General features: G+C 48.1%; 2 protein-coding genes across 2 annotated transcripts in view; both read left to right on the top strand.

The window, feature by feature from the left end:
- KIF4A (kinesin family member 4A) overlaps positions 1-22,056 on the top strand; it is a 102,561-nt gene that overhangs the window by 31,719 nt on the left and 48,786 nt on the right. The window lies entirely within an intron of this gene.
- Positions 967-1,739, top strand: LOC310691992 (histone H1.5-like). Its single transcript, XM_083472339.1, has one exon. It carries the CDS (start codon positions 1,006-1,008, stop codon positions 1,606-1,608), a length of 603 nt encoding a protein of 200 aa, XP_083328465.1. The 5' UTR covers positions 967-1,005; the 3' UTR covers positions 1,609-1,739.

Genomic DNA, 22,056 nt, shown 5'->3' with positions numbered 1-22,056 from the left:
ATCCCCCACACCCACCCACCTCCTGTCCCCCCAAAATAGCACTTCTGTCTTGTCAGGATTCAACCTCAGTCTATTAGCCGCCATCCATCCTCCAACCGCCTTCAGACACTCACTTTCAGACACTTGCAAAAACCAAAGGCACCCAGATCCTGTCTGCTGTGGGACATCCACAAGGATCTATTCTTTGTAAACTTCAGTTTGGAGTGGAGTAGGAGAAACTGTCAGTTTCCTAAGGCAGAAAGTCTGCATCTGTTGTTATTGTTGTTGCAGACTCCCTTTATATCCGTGATATATCTATTCTCAGGCGACACAGCGGACAAACCTTCTTAACCATTATTTCAGGGGAAAGCCGATCAGTTTCTGTGCAGCAGTGGTTTAGACTTTCAATAAATTCCCACGGATATCTTGGAAGCTTGGTTCAAAAACAACTATACGATACCACTTTCCTTTCACTGAAGTCCAGAAAACAGCACCTCATAAGACAAGCCTGATGTGCTACTTGGCTCAATTAAATAAGCAATAGTCTTGAAATAATCCGCCGAAACACGTTCCTTTCTTGGTTACTGAAAAGGAAACCCTCTAAAGTATCCTATTAAATACTTTCCACAAGTGTCCGTCCAAAGAAACATTTGCTATTTTGACTTAAAAGCAAATGTTTACATATTTGAAGGCTTAAGAACTAGCCAAGGGTTGAGTTCCCCTCTGTTTTCCAGGCTTGCCTTGCATCCCCCGAACGCGAAAACCAGATCCTTAAAATCGCACATATCCTCCCCATCGATCCCTCCCGGAACCGAAATTATCCGTGCAGCTAATTTCGATTAATTGACATTTTAAGCGGATAAAGAAGCACAATGCGGCAAAGGCCCCGAGCCAGGTATTGGCATGCACGCGCCGTCCCCGAAACGCACCAATCAGAGCGCGGCTCATCCCCTATAAATACGGAGCTCCGAGCCGCTGCTCGCGCTCAGATTTCGGAGTGGAGGAAGAAGAAGGTTCACTGCGATAATGGCTGAAGTTGCTCCTGTCGCCGCTGCTGCTGCGGCCCCCAAAGGCACCACGAAGAAGGCGGCCTCGAAGCCCCGCAAGGCCTCGGGCCCCAGCGTGACGGAGCTGCTGACCCAGGCGGTGACGGCGTCCAAGGAGCGCGGCGGCATCTCCCTGGCCGCGCTGAAGAAGTCGCTGGCGGCCGCCGGCTACGACGTGGAGAAGAACAACAGCCGCATCAAGCTGGGCCTGAAGAGCCTGGTGACCCGGGGGATCCTGCTGCAGACCAAGGGCACGGGCGCCTCTGGGTCCTTCAAGCTCAATAAGAAGCAGGCGGACAACAAGGACAAGGGGCCCAAGAAGCCGGCGGCAGCGGTGAAGAGCAAGAAGCCTGCCGCGGCCAAGGTGAAGAAGGCTGTAGGAGGTGCTGGGGCCAAGAAAACCGTCAAGAAAGTGGCCAAGAAACCGGGGGCAGGAGGTGCCAAGAAGGCAGCCAAGAGCCCTAAGAAGTCCAAAGTCACCAAGCCCAAGAAGACAACGAAGAGCCCCGCCAAAGCTCTGAAGCCGAAGGCTAAAGCCAAGCCGAAGGCATCCAAGCCCAAACTCGCCCCTAAGAAAAAGTGAATTGACATTCCACTGGGGGGCGTCATTTAACACAAACGGCTCTTTTAAGAGCCACCCACAATTTCTGTGAAAGACTGAAATCACTGCCCTGATCGGCTTCTCTCCCAAGTTGTCGAAATCGATTGCTTTTATGATTAAACGAATTGTGGCAGCGTGAGCGAGCGGTCGTAAAACGCTGCATTAAGAGGAAAAAGGTAAAATGCGGATCTACACGGATCCTCGTGAATTCATATGATTTTTTCATTCAAATTAAATAAAACCACCATGATATTGTAGACCATGTCTTACTCTGTAGAAAGCATAAAAAAAATCACGCACCCACTGTTTCGGGGGGGGCGCAGGGGCGCAAAAACATGGTTAAAAAACACGGATCCTCATGGATCCTCATGATTTTTCCACTAGATCAGCCCAAAGTCACCATCAGATCCAACATCATGGCCATGGGCACAGCATCCACCACAAAAATCACAGATCCACGACTTCCTGGCGAAACCGTGGCCCAAAAAAGTGGTTTTGAAGCACGGATCCTCATGGATCCTCACGCTTTTTGCATCGGGCCACCCCAAACTCACCATCAAATCACACATCATGTCCAGGGGCACTGCCTGCACCACAAAAATCACGGATCCACGGCTTCCTGACCATACCGTGGACCAAAAACGTGGTTTTGAAGCACGGATCCTCATGGATCCTCACGCTTTTTGCATCGGGCCACCCCAAACTCACCATCAAATCACACATCATGTCCAGGGGCACTGCTTGCACCACAAAAAACTCGGACCCACGGCTTCCTGGCCACTCCATGGCCCAAAAACGTGGTTTTGATGCACGGATCCTCATGGATCCTCACGCTTTTTGCATTGGGCCACCCCAAACTCACCGTCAAATCACACATCATGTCCAGGAGCACTGCCTGCACCACAAAAAACTCGGATCCACGGCTTCCTGGCCACTCCATGGCCCAAAAACTTGGTTCCGAAGCACGGATCCTCATGGATCCTCACGCTTTTTGCACTAGATCAGCCCAAACTCACCGTCAAATCACACATCATGTCCAGAGGCACAGCCTGCACCACAAAAATCACGGATCCACGGCTTCCTGACCATACCGTGGCCCAAAAACGTGGTTTTGAAGCACGGATCCTCATGGATCCACACGCTTTTTGCATCGGGCCACCCCAAACTCACCATCAAATCACACATCATGTCCAGGGGCACAGCCTGCACCACAAAAATCACGGATCCACGGCTTCCTGACCATACCTTGGACCAAAAACGTGGTTTTGAAGCACGGATCCTCATGGATCCTCACACTTTTTGCATTGGGCCACCCCAAACCTACCGTCAAATCACACATCATGTCCAGGGGCACTGCCTGCACCACAAAAAACTCGGATCCACGGCTTCCTGGCCACTCCATGGCCCAAAAACTTGGTTCCGAAGCACGGATCCTCATGGATCCTCACGCTTTTTGCACTAGATCAGCCCAAACTCACTGTCAAATCACACATCATGTCCAGAGGCACAGCCTGCACCACAAAAATCACGGATCCACGGCTTCCTGACCATACCGTGGCCCAAAAACGTGGTTTTGAAGCACGGATCCTCATGGATCCACACGCTTTTTGCATCGGGCCACCCCAAACTCACCGTCAAATCACACATCATGTCCAGAGGCACTGCCTGCACCACAAAAATCACGGATCCACGGCTTCCTGACCATACCGTGGCCCAAAAACGTGGTTTTGAAGCACGGATCCTCATGGATCCTCACGCTTTTTGCATCGGGCCACCCCAAACTCACCATCCAATCACACATCATGTCCAGGGGCACTGCTTGCACCACAAAAAACTCGGACCCACGGCTTCCTGGCCACTCCATGGCCCAAAAACGTGGTTTTGATGCACGGATCCTCATGGATCCTCACGCTTTTTGCATTGGGCCACCCCAAACTCACCGTCAAATCACACATCATGTCCAGGAGCACTGCCTGCACCACAAAAAACTCGGATCCATGGCTTCCTGGCCACTCCATGGCCCAAAAACTTGGTTCCGAAGCACGGATCCTCATGGATCCTCACGCTTTTTGCACTAGATCAGCCCAAACTCACCGTCAAATCACACATCATGTCCAGAGGCACAGCCTGCACCACAAAAATCACGGATCCACGGCTTCCTGACCATACCGTGGCCCAAAAACGTGGTTTTGAAGCACGGATCCTCATGGATCCACACGCTTTTTGCATCGGGCCACCCCAAACTCACCATCAAATCACACATCATGTCCAGGGGCACAGCCTGCACCACAAAAAACTCGGATCCACGGCTTCCTGACCATACCTTGGACCAAAAACGTGGTTTTGAAGCACGGATCCTCATGGATCCTCACACTTTTTGCATTGGGCCACCCCAAACCTACCGTCAAATCACACATCATGTCCAGGGGCACTGCCTGCACCACAAAAAACTCGGATCCACGGCTTCCTGGCCACTCCATGGCCCAAAAACGTGGTTCCGAAGCACAGATCCTCATGGATCCTCACGCTTTTTGCATTGGGCCAACCCAAACTCCCTGTCAAATCACATATCATGGCCAGGGGCACAACATCCACCACAAAAAACTCGGATGCATGCCTGCCTGGCCATACCGTGGCCCAAAAACGTGGTTTTGAAGCATGGATTCCCATGGATCTTCGTGATTTTTGCACAAGATCAGCCCAAAGTCATCATCAGATCAAACTTCATGGCCAGGGGCACAGCATCCACCACAAAAATCACGGATCCACGGCTTCCTGGCCACTCCATGGCCCAAAAACGTGGTTCCAAACCACGGATCCTCATGCATCTTCACGCTTTTTGCATTGGGCCACCCCAAACTCACTGTCAAATCACACGTCATAGCCAGGAGCAGAGCCTGCACCATAAAAATTATGGATCCACGGCTTCCTGGCAACGCCATGGCCCAAAAAGGTAGTTTTGAAGCACAGATCCTCAAGGATCCTCACTCTTTTCGCATTGGGGCTCCCCAAACTCACCATCAAATCACACATCATAGCCACGGGCACAACTCACAAATCATGAGTTGCACTACAAAAATCACAAAAATCCCCTTACCTGCACTGTCAATGTCACCACTGCAATATTATTATTAGAGCCGATAGGAGAATATATGACTACCGTATTTTTCGCTCTATAGGACACACTTTTTACCCTCCAAAAATCAAGGGGAAATGTGTGTGCGTCCTATGGAGTGAATGCAGGCTCCTTGGCTTCAGCGATAGCAACACGAAGCCTCCGATGCGCAGAGGGAGCGCTCCCTCCACGCTCCAGAGGCTACGCGTTGCTTTCGCTGAAGCCTGGAGAGCGAGAGGGGTCGGTGCTCACGGACCCCTCTCGCTGTCCAGACTTCAGGGATAGCCGCCTGAAGCCTTTGGAGCACAGCGCAAGTTCCTGCTGATCTCCGAAGGCTTGTGGTAAGCCGCCTGAAGCCTGGAGAACGAGAGGGATCGGTGCACACCGATCCCTCTTGCTCTCCAGGCTTTGCTTCGCTGGAGAGGCACTGCACAATGTTTCCTCTCTGCGCAGCGCCCCTTCAGTGAAGCAGGAGGAGAAATGGAAGGGGCTCCGTTTCTCATCCCGCTTCGCTGAAGGGGCGCTGAGCGGAGAGGGGGAGAATTTTTTTCTCCTTGTTCTCCCCCTCCTTTGGTTCGGTGCGTCCTATGGTTCGGTGCGTCCTATAGAGTGAAAAATACGGTATATATTGTACCAAGATATGGTTCATCTTCAAGAACAGATCAAATACATGCCAAAGTATTAAAGAGGAGAAAAAATATGAAACTGCTTACATACTGTCAACTAATATCCAGATTCAAGAAAGACTGTATGGCAAACATTTAAATCAGTGAAAAGATAGAATCTGAGTCCATCATAACAGAGTTCTACCTTCTGAGTAAAATTTATAAACTATTACTCAAATATGACACCAAGCCCGAACAAGCAAAACCTTATATGACAAAATGGATGCAAAAATTTTAAGAGCAGTTCACAGTAGAACAGTGAGAACAATTATGAATAAAGGAATAAAATTTACTGCAAATTAAGCCCTAAAACAAAATTGGTACAGTGGAACCTCGGGTTGCAGACATAACCCGTGACTGAGGCACGTCCGCAACCCACAGCATTCGCATCCTGAAGCGCCACGTCTGCACAGGCACTGGTGCAATTTGGCGCTTCTGCGCATATGAAAGACCCAGTTCTCTGAGTGCATGTTCTGGAAGCTGGGCAATAGGGGCAGTACAGGATTCCTTTTGGTGTACTGACCTCCCCGCTGCACCAAGGATTCCCTGCCCGAGCTGCTTCAGGTCATCGCGGATGTTCTCCTGGAGATACCTAGTTTGGTTGTCCTAGGGGATTTTAACATCCATGCCAACATGACCTTACAAGGGGCTGCTTGGGACTTCGTGGAAAGCATGGCCTCCATGGAGCTGTCCCTGAATAGGTTTGGCCCAACTCATAGTCACGGACATGCCTTAGACCTAGTGCTCACCAATAGTGACATGGGTGATATGACACTAGGTAAAAGTGAAACAAAAGAAGTGCCATGGTCAGATCACTTCCTGGTGCAACTGGACTTCTCCGTGACCCTTCTCCTCTGCAGGGAGGTGGGACCAATGCGGATGGTCTGCCCCCGCCACTTAATGAATCCAAACGGTTTCCAGAGAGTGGTAGGGCATGCTTTATCCCATGTTGATGGCCTTTCAGCTGATTCCCTGGTGGCCCGCTGGAATGTGGAGTTGACCAGGGCTACCGACTGTCTGGCTCCGAAGCGCCCTCTCCGACTGCATGGAGCCCTGACAGCCCCGTGGTTTTCTTTGGAGCTGCGGGTGAGGAAACAATCGCTGAGACGGCTCGAGTGCCAGTGGCAGAAAACTCATTCTGAATTGGACCGGACACAGGTTAGAGCTCAATGTCGAGCCTACCAAGTGGCGATAGCAATGGCGAAGAAGACTTTCTTCACCGCCTCTATAGCATCTACAGAAAATAGTAGCAGGAGACTCTTTCAGGTGGTTTGCAATTTAACGGAACAACCTTTACCACCGGGGCCTTGTAAAGACCCCAAGACCTCCTGCAACGATTTTTCAAATTTTTATGCAGATAAAGTTGCTCATATTCGGAAGGAGGTAGACACCACCGTGGGAGCAGGGTCGGGGCGAGAGAGTGCTAGAGCCCAGTCTGGTCAAGTTGCATGGAATCAATTTCAATCTGTTACCCCCGAGAATGTGGACAGGCTGCTTGGATGCGTGAAACCAACCACCTGTCTCCTTGATCCTTGACCATCCTGGCTAATAAAAGCAAGCCGGGAAGGGCTGGGCAATGGGCTCTGAGGGGTGGTAAATGCTTCCCTCTGTGAGGGGGCATTCCCAGACCAGCTGAAAGAGGCGGTCATTAAACCGCTTCTTAAAAAAAACATCTTCAGACCCGGCCAGTATGGCCAACTATCGCCCAGCCTCAAATCTTCCATTCTTGGGCAAGGTGATTGAGCGGGTGGTTGCTGAACAACTCCAGGCACGCCTGGAGGATGCAGACCATTTGGATCCCTTCCAATTGGGATTCAGGTCTCCTCATGGGACTGAAACTGCCTTGGTCGCAACAATCGATCATAACATCCTTCTGGACCGTCTAGAGGAGCTGGGAGCTGAGGGCACTGTTATACAGTGGTTCTGCTCCTTCCTCCTGGGCTGTGTCCAGAAAGTTGTGGTGGGGGATGAGTGTTCAGACTTACTTGTGGGGTGCCTCGGGGTTCCGTCCTCCCCTCCATGCTTTTTAACATCTACAGGAAGCTGCTGGGAGAGATCATCAGGGGGTTTGGGCTTGGTGTCCATCAATATGCGGATGATACCCAGCTCTACCTCTCTTTCAACTCAGAACCAGTGAAGGTGGTGAAGGTCCTGTGTGAGTGCTTGGAGGCGGTTGGAGGATGGATGGCAGCTAGTGGATTGAGGTTGAATCCTGACAATAATGAAGTTCTGTTCTTGGGGGACAGGGGGTGGGCTGGTGTGAAGGACTCCCTGGTCCAGAATGGGGTAACTGTGCTCCTGAAGGACCAGGTGCACAGCCTGGGAGTCATTTTGGACTCACAGCTGTCCATGGACGCACAGGTCAATTCTGTATCCAGGGCAGCTGTCTACCAGCTCCATCTGGTATGCAGGCTGAGACCCTACCTGCCCGGAGACTGCCTCACTAGAGTGGTGCATGCTCTTGTTATCTTCTGCTTGGACTACTGCAATGTCCTCTACGTGGGGCTACCTTTGAAGGTGACCCAGAAACTACAACTAATCCAGAACGCAGCAGCTAGTCTGGTGACTGGGAGTGGCCACCAAGACCATATAACACATGTCCTGAAAGACTTACATTGGCTCCCAGTACATTTCTGAGCACAATTCAAAGTGTTGGTGCTGACCTTTAAAGCCCTAAATGGCCTCAATGCAGTATACCTGAAGGAGCATCTCCACGCCCATCATTCTGCCCAGACACTGATGTCCAGCACCAAGGGCCTTCTGGTGGTTCCCTCACTGTGAGAAGCAAAGTGACAAGGAACCAGGCAGAGGACCTTCTTGCTTGTGGCGCCCGCCCTGTGGAATGTCCTCCCATTAGATGTCAAAGAGATAAACAACTACCTGACATTTAGAAGACATCTGACGACAGCCCTGTTTAGGGACGTTTTTAATGTGTGACTTTTTAATGTATTTTTATTTCATTTTTTGGGAAGCCACCCAGAGTGGCTGGGGAAACCCAGCCAGATGGGCAGGGTACAAATATATTTGTTGTTGTTGTAGTAGTAGTAGTAGTAGTAGTAGTAGTAGTACTTTGTAGGATTTGATAATCTTTATAGGTCTTTTAAATTTCTAATCTATCTATCTATCTATCTATCTATCTATCTATCTATCTATCCCCTCCCCCGTTTCCCTTTCTGTACTTCCTTATCCTTATAAAATTGAATATATATATTTTAAAAATATATATATATATTCAATTTTTATATATATATACAAAATATATATACAGTTTTCTGGGTAGCCCCATATTCATTACCCAACCACCTATACTGCTCATGGCCAGATCACTTTGGGGCACTGCCATGCTGTAAAAAGATTCTCATGAAGCACAGATCCCCATGGATCCTTAGGTTTTTTTATGTTTGGTCACCCTGAAATCACTATCAAATCACACATGATGTATATGACCACAGAATGAACCACAAAAACCACAGAGCACAGCCAAGGAACAAACACTATATTAAATACTTTAATCCTCATGGATCGGCATGATTGTTAAATGGACTCCACCAAATTATATTGTAAGATCACACCAATGTCCATGGAATGACCAAAATACAAACGCTATCTGAAATGGTTCTGCATTAGCAAGAACATTGAAATAAAATGACATTCATATTCATAGCTTCCACTGTGAAGAACTGCACCTGGAAATTTTTGACACTGCTAAACCTCAAGAATGTCCAAGGCAGAGATTGTGATGATCTTACCTGTGAATGTAAATTATCAAACCAACTAGATGGAGACCACCAAAGTAACCATTAAAATCAATCACCTGTCTTGCGTCAATTCAGCTACAAATGGTTTTGGGACAAAAGTTGGTTGCTTTGCAGGGGTAGTAATTATAAATGGAGGTTTAACTGCAAGTTTTTTTGAGAACAGATTTTGTCAGTGCAAACTTTGAAATAGGGGGTTTCCAACGTGGTGCCCATGGGAATCATGTTGCCTGCTGAGAGCTTTCCTGGAGTCCACCACGTGTTTTTAGAAAAAGAACAGGATTAGTGGTGAATTGTGCCCAGCATGACTTCAGATTGTTCATAGTACATTTGATTGACTACAGGGGCATATGAAGGGGCAGCGGGGTGATGGTGCCCCAGGGTGCCATGCTGGGGGGAGAGTGACAGTAAAGTTGCTGTACTGGCTGCCGCTCTTGCGGCAACTGTACAGGCAGCCCCTCTCGCAGCGACCGTATGGGCCATACGGGCAGCTGCTCTCGCGGCGACTGTACAGGTTGCTGCTCGCGTAGCGTCCGTACAGGCAGCTTCTCTCACGGTGGCCGTACAGGCTGTATGGGCAGCCACTCTCCTGGCGACCATACGGGCAGCCATGCATGCACAGTCCGTACAGGACATCATCCAGGACTTGTTACCATATTATAGCTGCCACAAAATCTATCGGCATGCCACCAGAACCAGGGAGGCCTTGCCAGTTGCAGCTCACACAGTTGAAGTGAAATAAAAGACAGAAGAGTAGATCGGGAAGAAAGTTCCCCAGACTGCAGGAAAAGATAACAGTAGCTCCAGCATCTGATTCAGTGCAGGCTGCTGAGGGGTTTGACTCCTTAAGATCACCAACTGACTATGAGACACCTGGAAAGCACTCAGCCTCAGATGACCTCCACTCCAAAAGGTGGGAAAGAGGTTTTTATAGTGACCAATATGGTAGGATACACTAACCTATTGCTCAGATATCCTTGTTTGAAGACTGCTGGTCACTATGTTTCTTGAAGGAAGGGTGCAGGAGGCCCAGTGGTGACCTAACTATGGCTTACTGTGAAGGAAACTGCAAGGACTGGTACCACTGCTTTCGCATAGGCATTGATTCAAAAGATCTTCCAGAGGTTTTTGTGTGTCCAGACTGTCAATCCACTGTGGCCAAATAGATTTTGAAACTGCAGACTGTCATATTCCACAGGTTGGTATAATACAGCAAAATCCAAACATATAGTTTTCATCATCATGGCAGGGATGGTCCTTTTCCATAGATTTCTTATTTATGGAGTTAGTTTTTATATCCTGCTTTTCTCTACTTGAAGGAGTCTCAAAGTGGCTAAAAATCTTCTTTCCCTTCCACCCCCACAACAGACACCTTGTGAGGTAGGTGGGGCTGAGAGAGTTCAGAGAGAAGTGTGACTGGCCCAAGGTCACCCAGCAGCTGCATGTGGAGGAGCGGGGAAGCGAACCCAGCTCACCAGATTAGAGTCCACCGCTCTTAACCACTACACCACAGAAATGTATCTCTTAAAACTTTGGAGCAAGCTGTTCAGTTCAGCCTCATAGTGATACTGATTTGTGGAGGGAAGGTTGGTGATGAGCAAGATCTGTTCCCATTTCCCAACACAGAGACCATAGAGCAGTTTCTTTTGGGGGCTGAACCTGCAGAGTGTTTCTGTTCAGAATTTCCGTGGCAGAAATTGGCTAAGTGCCTTTATAAACATTCAGCTTCTCAAATCGAACCCCATCATGAAACTTTCAGGTGTAGCTGTTGGAGGTGGAGGGCAGAGAAGGTGCTAGTCCTTACCTCCCTCCTCCCAGCCTATCATTGCCCAATGGGCTGAATTTCAGGGCTTTTGCATGTAGAGGGCAAGCTTGTTCTTTACTTGTTTAGACTCTTTAAACTTGGAAACAGATATTTGGCTCCATGACCAAAATGACCAAAAGGGTCAGCTTCTAGAGGACTGGAAAGATCATAATTGTACTTCCCCTACCCTCAGCCCTAACTCCGTTGAGTATTTTTTGTTATGAGACTGAGTGTTTGGGGCTGATGCTGTAGCATTCTTGTCTGGGGGCTTGATGGAAAAACAGAAAAGTGACCCTCACCTAACTCTCCAATGCCCTTCAACAAGAATGCTGTAGGAAATATTGCTAAGCCCAAAGGGAGGCAAGAATTTGCTTCAGCTCACCTTGTTAATGGCAGAGCAAAAGCTATGCGTGTGTCATTCTCAATCAGTCTACTTTCAGGACTGATTTTAGAACCCTCTTATATCAGGCCACATGGTCACTGGAGGTGGCCCCATCATGCAAACATGACTATCCACACAGGGACCATCTATTTTTGTTTTTTCCCCTGATACTGGATTTTAAGTTACAGTTACATCTTTTAAAACAGCTGTCAGTATATCACACTGTATTCCACTTGCCTTCCAAAGGAACACGTGGCTCTCCCCACATAGCAGGTTAGGTTGAGACTGCTGATCCAAAGTGATCAGTAATTTTTACGGTAATTACAATCCTGCTTTCCCTTGTACCAGCTTACCTTGACTTCAGTAAGGCCTTTGAAAAGGTCCCCCATGATATTATTGCAAAACAACTAGTAAAATGTGGGCTAGACAAAGCTACTGTTAGGTGGATTTGTAATTGGTTGATGGGCTGAACCCAAAGAGTGCTCATCAGTGGCTCACCTTCATCCTGGAAAAAAATGACTACTGAGGTTCCACAAGGTTCTGTCCTGGGCCTGGTGCTATTCAATATTTTTATAAATGATTTGGATGATGGAATAGAGGGTGTGCTAATCAAATTTGCAAATGACTGCAAACTGGGAGGGGTTGCTAATACACCAGAGGACAGGGTCAGAATTCAAAATGACCTGAATAGCCTAGAGAGCTGGGCCAAAACCAACAATATGGAGTTCGATAGGGAGAAATGTAAGGTACTGCACCTGGATAGAAAAAATGAAATGCACAGGTGGGGGACACTTGGCTTGACAACAGTACCTGTGAAAGGGATTTGGGAGTCTTAGTCGACCACAAGCTGAATATGTGTCAACAGTGTGATGTGGCAGCTAAGAATGCCAATGCAATTCTGGGCTGCATCAATAGGAGTACAGTGTCTAGATCAAGTGAAGGAATGCTACCACACTATTCTGGTTGGTTGGTCAGACCACACCTGAAATACTGTGTCCAGTTGAAGAAGGATATTGTCAAGTTGGAGCATGTCCAGAGGAGGGTGACCAAAATGTAAAAGGTCTGGAATTCAAGCCCTATGAGGAGAGACTTAGGGAGCTGGATTTGTTTAATTTAGAGAAGAGAAGATTAAGGAGTGACATGATAGCCATGTTTAAATATTTGAAGGGATGTCATGTTGAAGAGGGAGCAAGCTTGTTTTCTGCTGTTCTAGAGACTAGGATGCAGAATAATGGATTCAAACTATGGGAAAAGAGATTCCACCTGGGCGTGGTAATCCAGTCAGGGAAAAAGGGAGGCATTCTATGTTTAGGGCACCGTTTCCAGCCCCTTCCCCTTTTCGGGGTGAGCATAGTGGATCCTAAAAAGGGCTGCTCAGTCATGGATACAGCTGCTGAGCTGCTCAACGGCCTCATTCCTTGAGTCAGAATGACTGACCGCCCATGTGTCGGTTCATGACTAGGGGCTTCACATTCCTGCCACAGTAGCCATTTAGTGATGGCCATGGGGGGAGGGTTTGGGGAGGTTGGGTTTGGTTTTTGGAAGACACCTGTGCGTGAATTTGTTTTATGTGTGTAGATTAGTGCACGCTGACCAACGCACAGTATTCGCAGTAGGGCTCTGTTCTGATGGCATGAGTAGTCACGACAAACTGGTGGATCCTATCTGCTGCAGCCTTCATCCGCCTTCAGAGCCGTTGTAACACACTGCTTGTTATCACCCCCCTGTTCTGCCGTTGAGGACTTCTTGGATCATTCTTTGTCTAACTCCTTCCCTGTTATGTACTAAGCTTGGATCCTAGAACAATAGGCAAGTAGGATCCTAGAATGCAAGAACTGATTGGCTTGCAGGAAAAGACCAATCAGGCTCCAGGAGGGAAGCAGAATCAGCTAGTCAGACGGGACTCATTGTGTAAATAATGTATATAAAAGCCTGAGGTTTGGGGGGAAATTCAATCACTGTTTTACAAGCTGCAATAAAGAGCATGAAATCACTACAGGACTCTGAGCATATTTAATTTTCTTTGACCTTACCACCTTGGGTGACCCTGCTGGGAGTACGAGATTCCCAATGGCTTCACTCACAAGGGTCATAGGAATGTGCAAGCCCACTCACCATGACAAGTGAGAGAACTGAGATAGATTGCACTGAGCCCTGGTTCTCATTAGACAAAGCGTTCCACCAAAAAGGCTCTGGCTGAGGACAGCTGGATATGTTTTGGGCCAGGGACCACCAGTAGGTTGCCGTCAGATGAGCGTCACACTCATGGGGGGTGTATTGGAAGATAATTCCCACAGATAAGAAAGGTCATAGACTGTTTAGGGCTTTAAAGATTAGCATCAAAACATTGAACCTGATTTGATACTCCACCTGGAGCCAATCCAGCTGATGAACAACCAACTGAATGTGGGCTCTCCACAAAGTCCAAGTAAGAACTCATGCATCTGATCTGCATTTTAGACCATTTGGAGTTTCTGGAGCAGTCTCAAGGGTAGCCCTGCATATCTCTCTCTCTCTCTCTCTCTCTCTCTCTCTCTCTCTCTCTCTCTCTCTCTCTCACACACACACACACACACACACACACACACACATTTATACCCTGCACTCCCCGGCTCAGGTGTACAGCAAGTTAAAGTAGTCTAGTCTGCAGCTGACTACTGCATGGATCACCATGGCTAGGTTGGGAAGGGACAGGTACGGTACCGATCTCCTAACCTGACATAGATTCAAAAATTCCAGTTTGGCTCCATTTGTGGCCAATGCCTCCATAGAGACAGAAGCATCCCGGATCACACTCCTGATAGCGGCTACAGGTGACTATTGCGCCCCATTAAGAGCTGGGAGCTGGCAAACCGAACTGAAATTATTCTGGCCCAGCCATTGGACGCCCATCTTTAATGGATTGAGATTCAGCCGACTCAGTTTCCTCCATCCCAGCACACCCACCTAAAAATTGGCCAATATATCCAGGGTAGCATCTGGCAGTAGATCCATGATGTTTGTGGTCAGATCTGTGGTTATGTACAAGATATTTGAACAAAGGGTGAATTTGGGGTTCCCCAATGCAAAAAGTGTGATGATCCATGAGGACCCGTGCTTCAAAACCACGTTATTGGGCCACGGTATGGCCAGGAACCCGTGGATCCAAGTTTTTTGTGCTGCAAACTGTGTCCCATGGCATGAAGTGTGATTTGACAGTGATTTAGGGGTGGCCCAGTGCAAAAAGTGTGAGGATCCACGAGGATCCGTGCTTCAAAACTACATTTTTGGGCTACAGTGTCGCCAGGAAGCCATGGATCCGTGATTTTTGTGGTGCAAGCAGTGCCCCTGGACATGATGTGTGATTTGATGGTGAGTTTGGGCTGATCTAGTGCAAAAAGCGTGAGGATCCATGAGGATCCGTGCTTCAAAACCACATTTTTGGGCCACAGTATGACGAGGAAGCCATGGATCCATGATTTTTGTGGTGCAGGCTGTGCCTCTGGACATGATGTGTGATTTGACGGTGCGTTTGGGGTGGCCCAATGCAAAAAGCGTGAGGATCCACGAGGATCCGTGCTTCAAAACCACGTTTTTGGGCCATGGAGTGGCCAGGAAGCCGTGGATCCGTGATTTATGTGGTGCAGGCTGTGCCTCTGGACATGATGTGTGATTTGACAGTGAGTTTGGGGTGGCCCAATGCAAAAAGCGTGAGGATCCATGAGGATCCGTGCTTCGGAACCACGTTTTTGGGCCATGGTGTGGCCAGGAAGCCGTGGATCCTAGTTTTTTGTGGTGCAGGCTGTGCCCCTGGACATGATGTGTGATTTGACGGTGAGTTTGGGCTGATCTAGTGCAAAAAGCGTGAGGATCCATGAGGATCCGTGCTTTAAAACCACGTTTTTGGGCCATGGAGCGGCCAGGAAGCTGTGGATCCGAGTTTTTTGTGGTGCAGGCTTCGCCCCTGGGAATGATGTGTGATTTGACGGTGAGTTTGGGCTGATCTAGTGCAAAAAGCGTGAGGATCCATGAGGATCCGTGCTTTAAAACCACGTTTTTGGGCCATGGAGTGGCCAGGAAGCTGTGGATCCGAGTTTTTTGTGGTGCAGGCAGTGCTCCTGGACATGATGTGTGATTTGACGGTGAGTTTGGGGTGGCCCGATGCAAAAAGCGTGAGGATCCATGAGGATCCGTGCTTCGGAACCACGTTTTTGGGCCATGGAGTGGGCAGGAAGCCGTGGATCCGAGTTTTTTGTGGTGCAGGCAGTGCCCCTGGACATGATGTGTGATTTGACGGTGAGTTTGGGCTGATCTAGTGCAAAAAGCGTGAGGATCCATGAGGATCCGTGCTTTAAAACCACGTTTTTGGGCCATGGAGTGGCCAGGAAGCTGTGGATCCGAGTTTTTTGTGGTGCAGGCTTCGCCCCTGGGAATGATGTGTGATTTGACGGTGAGTTTGGGCTGATCTAGTGCAAAAAGCGTGAGGATCCATGAGGATCCGTGCTTTAAAACCACGTTTTTGGGCCATGGAGTGGCCAGGAAGCTGTGGATCCGAGTTTTTTGTGGTGCAGGCAGTGCTCCTGGACATGATGTGTGATTTGACGGTGAGTTTGGGGTGGCCCGATGCAAAAAGCGTGAGGATCCATGAGGATCCGTGCTTCGGAACCACGTTTTTGGGCCATGGAGTGGGCAGGAAGCCGTGGATCCGAGTTTTTTGTGGTGCAGGCAGTGCCCCTGGACATGATGTGTGATTTGACGGTGAGTTTGGGCTGATCTAGTGCAAAAAGCGTGAGGATCCATGAGGATCCGTGCTTTAAAACCACGTTTTTGGGCCATGGAGTGGCCAGGAAGCTGTGGATCCGAGTTTTTTGTGGTGCAGGCTTCGCCCCTGGGAATGATGTGTGATTTGACGGTGAGTTTGGGCTGATCTAGTGCAAAAAGCGTGAGGATCCATGAGGATCCGTGCTTCAGAACCAAGTTTTTGGGCCATGGAGTGGCCAGGAAGCCGTGGATCCGAGTTTTTTGTGGTGCAAGCAGTGCCCCTGGACATGATGTGTGATTTGATGGTGAGTTTGGGGTGGCCCGATGCAAAAAGCGTGAGGATCCATGAGGATCCGTGCTTCAAAACCACGTTTTTGGGCCACGGTATGGTCAGGAAGCCGTGGATCCGTGATTTTTGTGGTGCAGGCAGTGCCCCTGGACATGATGTGTGATTTGACGGTGAGTTTGGGGTGGCCCGATGCAAAAAGCGTGAGGATCCATGAGGATCCGTGCTTCGGAACCACGTTTTTGGGCCATGGAGTGGCCAGGAAGCCGTGGATCCGAGTTTTTTGTGGTGCAGGCAGTGCTCCTGGACATGATGTGTGATTTGACGGTGAGTTTGGGGTGGCCCAATGCAAAAAGCGTGAGGATCCATGAGGATCCGTGCATCAAAACCACGTTTTTGGGCCATGGAGTGGCCAGGAAGCCGTGGGTCCGAGTTTTTTGTGGTGCAAGCAGTGCCCCTGGACATGATGTGTGATTTGATGGTGAGTTTGGGGTGGCCCGATGCAAAAAGCGTGAGGATCCATGAGGATCCGTGCTTCAAAACCACGTTTTTGGGCCACGGTATGGTCAGGAAGCCGTGGATCCGTGATTTTTGTGGTGCAGGCAGTGCCCCTGGACATGATGTGTGATTTGACGGTGAGTTTGGGGTGGCCCGATGCAAAAAGCGTGAGGATCCATGAGGATCCGTGCTTCGGAACCACGTTTTTGGGCCATGGAGTGGGCAGGAAGCCGTGGATCCGAGTTTTTTGTGGTGCAGGCAGTGCCCCTGGACATGATGTGTGATTTGATGGTGAGTTTGGGGTGGCCCGATGCAAAAAGCGCATGGATCCATGAAGATCCGTGCTTCAAAACCACGTTTTTGGGCCACGGTATGGTCAGGAAGCCATGGATCCGTGATTTTTGTGGTGCAGGCTGTGCCTCTGGACATGATGTGTGATTTGACGGTGAGTTTGGGCTGATCTAGTGCAAAAAGCGTGAGGATCCATGAGGATCCGTGCTTCGGAACCAAGTTTTTGGGCCATGGAGTGGCCAGGAAGCCGTGGATCCGAGTTTTTTTGTGGTGCAGGCAGTGCTCCTGGACATGATGTGTGATTTGACGGTGAGTTTGGGGTGGCCCAATGCAAAAAGCGTGAGGATCCATGAGGATCTGTGCATCAAAACCACGTTTTTGGGCCATGGAGTGGCCAGGAAGCCGTGGATCCGAGTTTTTTGTGGTGCAAGCAGTGCCCCTGGACATGATGTGTGATTTGATGGTGAGTTTGGGGTGGCCCGATGCAAAAAGCGTGAGGATCCATGAGGATCCGTGCTTCAAAACCACTTTTTTGGGCCACGGTTTCGCCAGGAAGTCGTGGATCTGTGATTTTTGTGGTGGATGCTGTGCCCATGGCCATGATGTTGGATCTGATGGTGACTTTGGGCTGATCTAGTGCAAAAATCATGAGGATTCATGAGGATCCGTGCTTCGGAACCACGTTTTTGGGCCAGGGCGTGGCCAGGCAGGCGTGGATCTGAGTTTTTTGTGGTGTAGGCTGTGCCCCTGGCTATGATGTGTGATTTGACGGTGAGTTTGGGTTGCAATGCAAAAAGTGTGAGGATCCATGAGGATCTTTTCTTGAAAACCACGTTTTTGGGCCATGGTATGGCCAGGAAGCCATGGATCCGTGATTTCTGTGGTGGATGTTGTGCCCCTGGACATGATGTGTAATTTGAAAGTGAATTTGGGCTGATCTAGTGCAAAAATCATGCGGATTCATGAGGATCCGTGTTTTTTAACCATGTTTTTGCGCCATTGCGGCACCACGAAACAGTGGATGCGTGATTTTTTTGGTTCCTCCTACAGACTAAGATGTGGTCTACAGTAGCATGGTGTTTTTATTTTGTTTCAATATAAAAATCATATGAATTCATGAGGATCCGTGCCTCGGATCCATGTTTTTATGGTGCTGCGGCGCGGCAAAGTGTTGGATCCACGTTTTTTATAGTCCAGTTTGTAGGCGTGCCTTCTAGGTGTGATTTGACACTGCATTTGTTGGAGTTATTTTTAAAAAAGTGGAGGATCCATGAGGATCCGTGTAGATCCGCCTTTTATGCAGACCCCATTAAGACTCCAGTCTTTAAGGGGGGTGGGTTCGGATCCCGCTGCCAGTTATTTATATTTGCTTCCTTATTTACATTTGTGCTCACAACAAAGGGGATGCGGTTTATTTTTTTCTTACCATAGGGTCTACTGCTAATTCAATTTAATTCCAAATTGCAATTTAATGGAAGGATATAGTTTTAGGAGAAAACGGCAGGTGCGGTTCGCGAGATCAGCAGCGTATTTAGAACACTGCTTTGGTCATAAGTGGCACGTATTTTTACATTTCTGATTCATGGTCGGTTCGCACTGCAGGTTTGATGCTTAGGCTGCGTACTGCTATTTTAAAAAAAGACACCCTAACTGCCAACATGCACCGACGAGGATGGGATTCGAACCCACGCGTGCAGAGCACAATGGATTAGCAGTCCATCGCCTTAACCACTCGGCCACCTCGTCGTGGCTGTTGCTCGTGATCGGGCTGTTATCCTGGCCAGGTTCACCTGTTCTTATTCACCTCTCAGTTTTACCTATATCATTTTCATTAGGTTTAAGGGGAAACGGGGGTGACTTGGAAGACTTCATATCCACTGTGTTAACACTGGTTCATTTGCTCCTGATACTTGACTCTCTTTCGCAGTGCTGGTCCACAGATGCTTGTTCAAAAATGGGTATTCAGACGTGCAACGAATTGCTATTTCTTGCCTTTTCCCTTGTCGTCCCCCAGCCCATTTCTTTTCTCTTTATTTGCAAATGAAAAGTGCTCTTCCGTCTTCTTTCAGCAAGTGCTCAGTAAATAACTTAAATACTACTTGTAATGGCATGGCAACAATTCATTTCTTTTTATCTTCATGTCCTCTTGTTCTTTCTTGAAGTTGCATAGTAGCTCTTTTTAAAAAATGAAATAAAGTGTCCACACAAAACGAAGCGTGTTTGAATGTTCACAGCGGAGAAACTTACTGTTAAGGACTGCATTTTCACTACTGACTCTTATTACTTAGAGGCCGAAGAACAAAAACGTAGACTGCCAATGCCGAAACCCGGGATCGAACCAGGGACCTTTAGATCTTCAGTCTAACGCTCTCCCAACTGAGCTATTTCGGCCAGTGATAATAACTACCTTGATGTAATGTGCAATCTCAGCAGTTCTTAATACTGCTTTATTCAAAAGTCTATAAAAGTTTGCCTTTTGATATTCCCGAAGAGAGAGGAAATGTTATTGTGCGATAATATAATTAACTGAAGAAACATATGCAGAAATCTTAAAAGTAGATTAAAATGTGCGTTGCATTGGCCGGGAATCGAACCCGGGCCTCCCGCGTGGCAGGCGAGAATTCTACCACTGAACCACCAATGCATCCACTCTTGTGTTTTCCCCGTCACTGTATATGTAGACGCTTTACAAGGTGTGAGCGGCATTTTGAAAACTTTGGACGTGTTAGCCTATTGTTGGCATGGTTTCATTTTGCAGCTGAGCGGTCCTGCTTTCCGAAAATGAATCTCGGGCCCCAGCAATCAAAACGCAGCCTGTTCTCCCCCACTTGGGCGATGCCTCCTTCTGAGATTTCAACTTTTTCTTCAGTCTGCGCTGTGTTGAGTGAGCTGCGATCTCCTATTTTAGGCACACGCGAAGGAAGGAAATCACCCCGCCCGTACGGAAGGCACTCTGCACATGTTTAAATGGGCTGGTTTCTTTAAGATTGCATAACGCCTTCCAGATGATTACCCCGCCCCCTTTATTCCCCCCCCCCTCTAAAGCTTTTACTGCTTAAGTTTAAGGAACTCAGACTGAAGTTTTCGTTTCTGGATTAAAGCTTTCCCTACTTTGGAGACACGAACACTAATTTTTAACACTTCTGTAAACTCCACTAGAAATCCACGCACACACTTTCTGCTTTTAAATTCCTCTTGAGAGTGAACGAGACAGGCTGCGACCAAATCTCTCCACTGGAGACGCAACCCTCTAAATTCAACCCAGGGTTTGTGGCTAACGCGCATTTTGAAAATCGAGGGGGGTTAGGGGATGGGAGAAGCCCCCACTCACAAACAAAATGAGGTTCCACCGAGATTTGAACTCGGATCGCTGGATTCAAAGTCCAGAGTGCTAACCATTACACCATGGAACCAAGCATACCAACTGTCTCCTGTCCCGTGACTTTGTTCCCATTTAATTGCACACTAAGATAATAACAGCTGCCAAACACCACTCTATGTTTACATTATGGAGGAATATAGAAGAAAGGGTATAATCAGATACTCTTTGAGTCTTGAAATATTGTCTTTTTAAAAAAGAAATACAGTACTGGAAACTGTTCCACCAGGAGCGTTCCCATTTCACTGGAAGTGTGAAGCAGGCAGGCGAAGAGGACTAGTATCATGGAACAGCAAAAAATATAAATATTCTTGACTTTTCAGGATGGCCTCTCATCAGCACCCATTCCCATGTTGCCATCTGCGTATATGGACACAAAAAACAGGTTTGGGAGGACCCAGACCACAGAGGCTTGCAATCTAAAAATAGACTCAAAGGGAGCTAAATGGAAGGAACATACAATTACCCACACTATGGCTTAATTACAATAGGAATTTTAGTCTAGGGAGTTGTTCATGGGCGTGGGCAGGGTGGGGGCAGCTGCCCCCACTCAATAAAAATCAATTAAATTCCTTGCAAGCTGTTAGGCCTGCCCGCCTAACAAAAAGTCTGCCCCCACCAAAAATCCTGGCTTTGCCCATGAAATTGTTGCAGCATAAATTCATCACAGCACTTTGAAAGCGGGTTCAAAACAAGTAGGATATTTGCAATGTAATTGGCTGGCAAAGAGGCGTTGATTCTGTGCCCCATTTGAATTTGATGACACTTCGAAACTAATTCTCAAATCACTTTGAAATGTGGCATTACATTTTGATGCGGTTTCTTTCGTTTCTGTCCTGTGTTTTATTTTGATACCAATGTCAGCTGCTCTGGAAAACGGTCTGCTATGGAAACCTGCATGCTTTAAACTTAAGATTCAAACGCCGGGGGGACGGGACCTGAATGGGACAGAAAAATCATTCTCCTAGTTTGCAGAGTCTTCCCCCAAACGCATAGACTTCTCTGGCTTTATTTCCTTGGTTTGTAAAATTTATACACTTCTGGATTGAAAACAAAACAAAACAAAACCATCAAAGTGGACACAAAGTACCACATTTTTTGCTCTATAAGACTTTTTCCCTCCTAAAAAGTAAAGGGAAATGTGTGTGCGTCTTATGGAGCAAATGCAGGCTGCACAGCTATCCCAGAAGCCAGAACAGAAAGAGGGATTGCTGCTTTTACAGTGCAGCAATCCCTCTTGCTGTTCTGGCTTCTGAGATTCAGAATATTTTTTTCCTTGTTTTTCTCCTCCCAAAACTAGGTGCATCTTGTGGTCTGGTGCGTCTTATTGAGCGAAAATACGGTAGATTTGCTTTTTTGGATCAGACCAATTACTCTTCTCCTGTCCAGTAGTCAAGACTGCAGCTTGCCAGCTGCTTCTGCAAAGTTTACAGGGAAGTAAAGGTTATGGTATTCCTCTTGTTTGGGTCAAGCACCCACTGCTATTACAACCACCTAGAAAGCTTCCCTTTGGGG

Source organism: Podarcis liolepis, assembly GCF_965112155.1.
Source record: "Podarcis liolepis genome assembly, chromosome: 13".
Lineage (NCBI taxonomy): Eukaryota > Metazoa > Chordata > Lepidosauria > Squamata > Lacertidae > Podarcis > Podarcis liolepis.
This window is presented reverse-complemented; position numbering and strand designations above follow the sequence as displayed.

Excerpts from the sequence above, each read along its gene's own strand:
- LOC310691992 (XM_083472339.1), top strand. The coding sequence starts at position 1,006 with ATGGCTGAAGTTGCTCCTGTCGCCGCTGCTGCTGCGGCCCCCAAAGGC.